The 9,444-nt window shown below is 40.5% G+C and overlaps 1 protein-coding gene across 1 annotated transcript; it reads left to right on the top strand.

The window, feature by feature from the left end:
• The first annotated feature begins 1,880 nt into the window (after positions 1 to 1,880).
• Positions 1,881 to 9,203, top strand: prr7 (proline rich 7 (synaptic)). Its single transcript, XM_081390372.1, has 3 exons — positions 1,881 to 2,179; positions 3,501 to 4,316; positions 7,999 to 9,203. The coding sequence occupies exons 2-3, from the start codon at positions 4,016 to 4,018 to the stop codon at positions 8,430 to 8,432; spliced, it is 735 nt and encodes a 244-aa protein (XP_081246498.1). The 5' UTR covers positions 1,881 to 2,179; positions 3,501 to 4,015; the 3' UTR covers positions 8,433 to 9,203.
• The last annotated feature ends 241 nt before the right edge of the window (positions 9,204 to 9,444 follow it).

A 9,444-nucleotide genomic window follows, 5' to 3' on the forward strand; every position in this document is an offset into this window, starting at 1 on the left:
ACGACTTTATAGTCACTGTGAAGCTGCATGGCGCAGTGTTCATGCAAGTTGTCATGGCAATGCTCTTTTCCCTTATGTCCAACACTGTTGCACAGATTAAAAGAGGAGGTAAAACAAATCAGCTCCATTCTGCTATCCTGAAGAATAGCCAACATAATTCTTACATTATGTTTTATGGAAAATCTGTTCAAGTATTCTTGAGCATCTTCTATTCTATGGAAAAAAGCTCCTGATGATGTTCTATACTACTGTACATGTTCTGTTAAATGCACAATGTCCTTGAAAACAGTCTTCAGTGCTAAGTGCTCCTGCGCATGTTTCCTAAAGTGCCACTGTTGGGTTCTAGAAGTAAAAAATTCATTAATTTCTCCATAGGGGAATTGATTTTATAAGTCTGTAAAGAGAGATATACCATAAGATCAGCTACCGTGTATAGCTATACTTCTGTTGAAGTGATCAGTCCAAGGTAATGTTTAAAAGTCCCCCTGTAGTCAATAACTGTATCCCTTAAAACTCACCTTTGATCTTTAAAATGACATATTTAAAAGTTTTTTTTCCTTGACAAAAATTATTCGTGCCTTAAAATAGCTTGAATCTAACTCTACACCCTTGCCTCATTTAGTATACGCGGTTCTATGAATATGCGAATGAGCCCCGCCTCCACTCACTCACACCAGCTCAGAGATTCACTCGTTGACGATCACACATTGATCTGATTGGTTACAAGGTATTTTGTGACGTCAGAAACACCAGCGATTTCAAACCGAGTTTTTGAGACTGTCTTTGGTTCGCTGCAGTTTTAAGGAGAAAATACTCAGCAATGGTGTCGACTTATGGATTTGCACATGGTTTGTCTTAAAGCATATTAAAAACACCACATAGACATATAAACAACATTAAAAGCTTGATTTTCCCCACAGGCGGATTTTAAAAATCATGTTACAGTGCAAAACAAAAAACTGCAATTCCTGGTTAAGAACTACTGTATACATCCTACAGACTAAGAGAAATACAATCATAGAATCATGCCAAATGAGCTCTACAGTGACCGCCCGCCCACTCCCAAAATGCACTGTGAATGACATTATATATCACTTCTAATAAAAGTTTGTAATATTGTTATTCAACTCTGAGCTGGTTGGTTTGGTCCATGGCTTATAACTTAAAATCCGTTGGAAAAATAGCCTTCTTATGGAACCAAGGCCACTGTTGCACTCACGACCATGTTCTCTCCAATACAGAATGTCCTTGAGTATGTTCTGTTGTGCAATATGTTCTTAGAACATTACTTGCAGTGGATTCTTAAGCATGTTTGTTATGAATTGTATTTAACAAAGTTCAGAAGCAACATGTTCACATAATCCAACCAATCAGCACAAGAGGGAATAAGCCATAGCCACCCCTATACTCGGCACTTGGTCCCGCATACATGTACATTCTTAATCGACTGATTCTTCGTGTCTTGAGTGAGTCTTGATTTTATGTGAGTGCACATCATTTTAATAGTATTTTTTGAAATGCATTAAAAATGGTGCTTTTGATTTTTTTATGTGAAACTTTTTTGTGTAAAATAATTGAGTGCATCTTTAATAGTCATATCAACGGACCTTTCCATCCAGTGAGAAGCGTTTGTGAAACAAACCGAAGAGATTATTGTTATCATTACTGAAATACTGACGTTTAGACTTCATTTAACCAAACAATCACAACCACATCATAAACATGACCGATACAGACACAACAAATAATCCCATTCAGACAAAACCGTGCCACTTCAGTCACTTTGTTCTACAAACAGTTAAAAAGGAGGAGCGAGCATGTCAGATTGTTTAGAGAACCGTTATTCTCAATTTGATATAGAGAGTCCTCGTGAAAGCAGCAGCGCATCTCGCGCGGAGTGCCATTGTGGGTGTTTCATGACGCGCGCGCGTCAATTACAGGTGTCCATTAACAATCGCGCGCATCACGACCAAGGAACGAGGCGGAACACCAAACGCTTTCTGTTTATCCAGGTAAACATTAGTGAAGACACTAAAAAACACACGCATCTAACTACAAGTCTGCTATTAACATTATGTGGCGCTGACAACTACCGCAACTTTATATGGATTGAGTCACGTCCCGACCATTGAAACGGTGTCACGCGTCTGAAACATCGTGACTGGAAGACGCTTATCATGTAAGTAGCCTACCAGCAGCATATTTGTTTCTATTTGAAAATTACGAACACACATAGGTGGTTAAAGGTAGGCTAGTATAAAAATGTAGTAGATGCCTAAAAGCTGTCTAGTGATACAGGCGTTCACAAGTGAAGATTTTCAAGTCCTTGCATGTTGTAGTTTACTCTTTGTAATATAAAATGTGGTGTTCATCTGTCATTATTGCGCACATTTCTCCATAAATATCACCCACCTGAGAGGCTGCATATCATCACTGCTATATTAAACGATTGTTTATTTATGGCTTTATTCATTTATTGTGATGATTGGACATGGACATAATAGCTTACCAAACACTGAAAACTGTGTTGTAATTAAAGAAAAACAACACCGACCTTATTTTATTTGTAAAAACGTTTCTTAGTTATGTGATAACAGATTTTGATTTTTGATTTTTATGAAACGTATGCAATAATATGCTTTATATCAATGACAATTTGTTAATAGGGGGCATCAGCAAAGTCATATTTCTTCCTCAGTTAAGTAAGAGGTGATGACAGCTTCTTTCTCATTCATATAATGAGAGCCAGTGTTCTCTGACCATTCCTATAAACTGAATGACTATCAATGTATGTTAAACAAAACCGAATGTAACCACTTGATCAGAATTGGGGGAACCATTATTTATTGACCAATATTAGCATAGATTTGTCCCCAGTGTAAAGCAGCTCTAGTTCCTCAGGTAATCTATAGGTCATGTCCTCCAAAAGATGACATTGCTGAATTCGTTTTTTAAGGCAGTGTGTATAAGCAATCAGAAATGGATGACCACATTCAGATGGGAACATCGGATGCCATCAGTGATAATGACACAGGACAAAGAATTATTCTGCTTCCTCAAGGTCAGCAAGATCTCGGATAGAGATGCGATTGAATGTGTAGGAAATAAAGCTTTTACTAGATCATCTCAGAACTGGTTACATAAGTTGTCTCAATCTTAGTTATAAAATGGCATTTTTATTTGTCGGCAGTCGAGAGCTGTCATTAACAATGTTGAAAGCCATCATTAATGTTCAAAATACATTAGTGAATGAAAACTTTCTCTGTTGACACCATTTATTTACAATCTTTCTGGAAAACTATGTGTACTACCACTCTCTCAATGTATGAAATTGATACTTACCCCCTAAAGTCATTGTGTGAGTTGTGCTTGAACAGCTGAGGTTAATTATGAAATGGGCCATTGTGTGTGAAATATTAAGGGTCTGTGTTTTGAAAATATGACAAGTTCATAACTTATGACGGTTGCCCCCTTCTATGTTCTTTCCCTTTGTTGAGCAGCGTGACTGCTGGTGTCCTCTGGAGATCTAAAGAGCCCTGATCTGCTCAGCGGAGGATCACAACACAGGAGGAGACCCAGGCACTGTGAGACGTTAGCATTCCCTCATTGCACCAGCTGTCAGGAAAAGAGCATCTGCAGATATTCATTTCTTCTTGGGAAAGGGCCCCTGGAGGACCTTCGGAACGTGCCCCTACAGTTTCTCTTTAGCAATATTTCGGACATCTTGCGTTTTCGTGGAATGTGCTTCAAGTGAAATCAGGTCACTTTCTTTGACCTCCGGTCAGTGGGAAACCTTTCCGTCGGTTAACTTTGAAAAAAAATGAGCTCAGCAAACACTTGGATAGACTCGTAATGGTTTTAAACAACAGGATTCATAGAAATATGATAGCTATGGTCTGTTCGTGTGCTTTGAGACTTGGTGCGTGAACTCTACGACTCAATCAGCAGGTCTCCTTAAGACTTTAAATCTTCCCACTGGATCCTGGAGGGCACAAACTTTATCAAGGTGATCATCATGGTGATGTCGCAGGGGACCTATACATTTTTGGCATGCTTTGCCGGCTTCTGGCTGATCTGGGCTCTCATTGTCATGCTTTGCTGCTTTTGCAGCTTCGCCCAGCGCAAGCTGAAGCAGCGGCGTGAAGAGAGACTGAGGGAACAGTGCCTGCGGGCGCTGGAGATGGAGCCTCTGGACTGCACCGGAGGAGGATACCCTCCTAGAGAACCCCCTCAGTTCTGCCTTCCACTTCAAATGATGTCTCCACAGCTGCCTGTTACACACACTCTCCCTCAAGCAAACTGGACTGTCTCTGAAGGTAGGATGTTCAAACAAGCTCAATCATCCAATGCAGTTTTGTCTGCAATCAGGGCTATGGGGACTATTTTGATTGAGGAGGCATGTAGAAGCTTCTACATTCATCCACCCACCCACATTTTTGGAAGAAAATCGTTTCTTTACAAAGAGCCATGACTTAAAAATCCCAATGAAATCAAAATTTGAGACATTTCAAGTCTTTTAACAACATAGCAGAATATTAGCAAAATAAAACTCAAAAAAGGACTAGACCTTTGAAATGACGAAATGTTTCGAAATGTCCTTCTCCAGCTATCTGATTAGTTGCAAATACCACTTCATATAATCTAATGTGACCTTGATCAATTTTCAAATCGTTCTTTCACCCTTTCCTTCTAATGTTTAATATCTCTTAGTTATTAATCTATGAGAATATATTATGTAAGTTTATTGACTTTAACAAGTTTCGAGGTTACAGGTATGTTAAACACCTTTCACCTTTCTGACTCTTACCCCTCCTAGAGGTTCTAAACTACATCCACTAAACTCAGCACAGTCCTTTAGCCTGACTTAGTGCTCTGTCTCTTACTAATCAGACATTTCCTATAAAATTACTATAGACTTCCACGTCAACACTAATGCTATATAAGCATTTAAAGTACACAATACCTTCACAACTTTCAAACCAAACAACTTTTTAAACTTCCCTGCTGAAAAACACAGCATTGCTGGTCACCTGCACAAGGCATGTTTTGCATGCTGAAACCAGCATGGGAAGCCGGAATGCTGGTGGCTACACCAGCTCCGTTTTCCTTGAGAACAGCATGATTATACTGGTCCACCTGCTAGACCAGCACTATATCATCATAAACCAGCCTGAACAGACATGAAATGATGAAAAACATTATGCTGGATTTTTCAGCAGGGTTGTCAAGACAGTGGCAGTAATTGTCTTGATGATCTTACCATTGCCAATTAGAAGTATCATCTTTCAAATAGCAATCTGCATAATCCAATAACCAAGCAGAGGACGCTACCTTTTATTAATACATTAAGCATGTTGTGTTTTAACACTGTTTACCAATCAACAAAGATTGTCCATCTCCTAAGGGCTGTACAACTGAAAACCTTGACTCCTCACACAGTGTTGGCAGCACGAGCTGCATTCTTTCATGTATGACATGGTAACAGTGAGTCTTGTGGGGGTGTTGTGTAGGCAGACGAGTACAGCACTGAGCTAGCAGCAGCTAGAGCCGGGATAATCATGTGCTTTGGCTGCCAGAGATGGTGGATCCCCAGCCATGGGCAAAGAATGTCCCTTTAAACCTGTGCCAAACACACAGGATGGATGACCACACATTGAAACAGGGCCTGAGTAATAAGTCAGCTCATAAAAGAGTAAGAGACGGAAAGAATTCTGCTCTTTAAAAGGACTTTGTATCACTTTACAACAGCAGACTCATCATGTCCCCTGTGACGCATTGAGCACCAAATGAGGAAATGGTCACACACTTTTTTTTAAAAGATTTTAATCAAGGAAACTTTCCCCAAAGATTGTATTTAATGAGAAGTATAAGTTTCAAGCTAGAGTCACCATCAAATGACTTCTCTGCCGTAACACTGTCCTTGAATAGCTTCACCAGCAGGGACAGTGTTAAGAGGGGTGGGGGTGTATAATCATTGACATGTGCCTGATATAACGGACCTCTTCTACAGTTCAATACTAAATTCTGCTAGATGAACTGAAAAAAAATACAGTTTTAGATGATGTTGTGAGCAGACCTGAAACTATAGGGTGTCTGGAATTGACCTACCATATGAACTACTTAATGGTGCTTTCTAAGACAAACACAACTATTTCTTTAGTAAATACATAGACATGAATGTTATTTTAAATCATTCAGCTAGCCTGGACTGGCCATATCTACTTGCGACCCTACATAGGACAAGCTGTTTGAAGAATGGATAGATGGATGGCCATATCTAGGTACTGTATCAATATGATTGAGATCTAAGGCTGGAATACAATACACAACTATTAAAATTGTATAATTTTTAATGAAATCTGAGAGCTTTCTGTCTCTCCATTGACAGCTACGCAACTACCACTTTCAAGCCCCAGAAAGGTAGTAAAGACATCATAAAAGTAATCCATGTGACCCAAGTGGTTTAACCTCAATTTTCTGAATTCTTTTTGCGCAAAAAAAAGAAGAAAAAAACATCATTTACCACTTTATTTGGAAAATGTTTATCTCCAACGAGTGTTCACGAGAGCACCACAATGCATGATGTTTTATTAACAAAGTTCAAGAGGAGCATGTTCAGATAATTGACATAATTAACACGAGTGGAGAGCTTTCAGTTAATCAATCCAATTAACGATAAGAGGTATATATACAGCAGACTTCCACCACCCCTTCTCCACACTTTTAGTTCTAACTATTCCTACCACGCGAGGAGTACTCTGGGTTCGGGCCAAATTCTGAGCTTGGAGCCCTCCCCCGGACAGCACGCCAAATACGCACCTTTACTCTAATTATATGTAAGTGTGAGAGTGGACATTGTTACATGAACGTGGGTTGGGGATTCAAATTTTTTTTGCACAAACAAAGCACTCGAGTCGCTTCATAAAGTTGAGGTTAAACCACTGGAGTAACATGGATTACTTTGTCTTTACTAAGATGTCTTTACTACCTTTCTGGGGCTTGAAAGTGGCAGTTGCGTAGACTGTCAATGGAGGAACAGAAAGCTTTCAGATTTCATTATTTTCATTTGAGTTCCAAAGATGAATGAATGTCTCACGGGTTTGGAATGACATGAGCGTGAGTAATTAATGACATAATTTTTGGGTGAACTGACCCTTTAAAATATCAAATATGTTTGATCTCCTCCGACTGGACGGATTCATAGTCTGAAGCAACAAAAAAAATCACAGTCCATGTCCATCATACTATGTGAATTTCTGCAAAATCTTTTAACTTTAACATTCAAAAATATGCCGACTGGCTCTGACTTGTGTCTAAACTGCAAATAGGGGCAAAAATCATGTAATGTATTCCAACTTTTAGACTTTTACAGCCACCCAGAACACCCTAGCAATCCCCTTGCAACCATTCCTTGGATGGGCAAGCACCACTCACATTGTCTTGAGAAAATGAAACAAAATTGTTTTTCTCAACATTCTCATTTGGGTTAAAAGTGCAGTTTAAGAAGCACTGCCTCCATTTGCTGCAATCCTATATCAGAACACATAACTAAGAAGTGCAGCCTCTATGACTTTTTCCGGTTAGCTTTCATCTTCCATTCTAATAAAAGCACAAATGATAGAGGGAAAACACTGCCTAGTCAAACAGCAAACAGTCTTATCTCTGACCTCAATATGCTGGTTATAACTTCTTTACACAAAAGAAAATCTATCCTAGCTTTCATCTAAGAGTGAGAGGTGACGTTGAAGGAAATGATAAAAGCTTCAGTTCTTCTACCCTCCCCTGATAAAGTATACCAAGCCCTCATTTATGTTGTTTAATATCATATGATAACTTAGTGCAAAATGTATGTTTAATGATGTCTGGGCTGACTTCAGGCCCACAATATCTTGGGGTCATGAAGCAACAGTGATTATAAGCAACTAAAACCTTGCATGTTTGGTGCAGCTTGCAGTGTTCTTTCTGTTCCCTGTTGAACCATTTGGCTTTTCTCAGCAGACACAGATGTCTTTGGAAAACCTCCATGCTACGAAGAGGCCGTATTGATGGAGGACCCACCGCCCCCTTACAGTGAAGTTCTGTCGGACCCCAGGGGAGGAACTTACACCAAACCTACAACCAGGTCCTCCAGGGAGCACCAAGAGTCTGAGACCAGCAAGATGGCCCCCGTGACCGTGTTTCCCGAACGTGGCTACTCGTCCCTCATACGCCTACCTTCGGCCAGACGCTGGGACTCACTGGGGCACCTCCTGTCCACCATGGACCTCAACCACAACAACCTGCCAGTCGAGCCCCAGGCCTCTGCCATCACCACCATGCCTCGTGAGGGCCGGACTCACACAGACTTGGGCTTGCGGGGACTCCGCAGTCTGGATCAACACTATGGTTTGCCCACCGCCTTTCCCCTTTTGGGTCGAAGCACAGCGGTATGAGCCCACAAAAATAGACCTCACAATGCTGAGTCATATGTGGTCTGAAGAACTGCCAGAGGCGTTTCGATTGCTGTCTTTTGGGGGCAGAATCGGTTGAATCAGCTTTGTTCAGGGGTTAATTTGCAGATCCATCACACTCGCTTCTCTCTCTCGTCCTCTTTGCTCTCCGTGGCATCTTCGGCTGATGCAGAGCAGCAGCTATTATGTGAACGCTGTTGCCATGGCTCCCAGGAGCTGTCTGTAGCCCACCAACACCTCGCCCCTCACGTCCTCTCTCATCTGCGGCTCACTGACATAATACAAATGACGTTTCAAACCCTGACTTTGTGAAACAGGGTAAAACACAGAAGTGCGACATAGCGAAATGACAGCGGTTGCTCCGTATTGTAGCTACACAATGCTGCTCAGCTGTACAAAATGTTGGTTCATAAACTGGAAAACAATACCTGGCATCTCTTTCTGGATTCTGTGCCAGTTCCTTTCTCAGGAAGGAGTCTGCACTTTGGGGGTGGAAAAGCTTCAACGTATTCTCAAATTGTTCCTCCAAAGTAAGTTGTCGCCTGAGGAGTTGCAATTTTTGGAAAGATGTCTGTTGTTTCCATTGGAGAAAGTTGTCTCTCACAGCTTTTAACACATTACCATATGCGGGTACACTGAGAAACTGCCTTTAATGTCATGTCAGCAGTACTATTCTCTTTTTTACAGATTCTGAATCTCTGTATGAATAATGATTTAAAAAAATATATATATTAAATCCATCCTCCTGAAGTGCTCCTCAGATTGATGATAGCACCTTGTTTGTAATGACCTGCGAATGAGATTTGTCAACATTTTCAAGCATCACCATGTTGCCCACGGTACTTCCTGCTGATGTTGCATCCACATGTGGGATTTCCGGCATTTATTTAACAAACTGCATTCATTTTTGCTAGGCTGTTTGTATTCTTTCGTAATCAATGTGGTGATTGCTGCATTGTGAAAATGCTTGATTTCAAATATTTTTCCCTTTTAC

Source organism: Scardinius erythrophthalmus, assembly GCF_964197995.2.
Source record: "Scardinius erythrophthalmus genome assembly, chromosome: 17".
Classification (NCBI taxonomy): domain Eukaryota; kingdom Metazoa; phylum Chordata; class Actinopteri; order Cypriniformes; family Leuciscidae; genus Scardinius; species Scardinius erythrophthalmus.

Excerpts from the sequence above, each read along its gene's own strand:
- prr7 (XM_081390372.1), top strand. The coding sequence starts at position 4,016 with ATGGTGATGTCGCAGGGGACCTATACATTTTTGGCATGCTTTGCCGGC. Across the intron at positions 4,317-7,998 it reads AAACTGGACTGTCTCTGAAG|ACACAGATGTCTTTGGAAAA; the intron begins GTAGGATGTTCA and ends TTTTCTCAGCAG.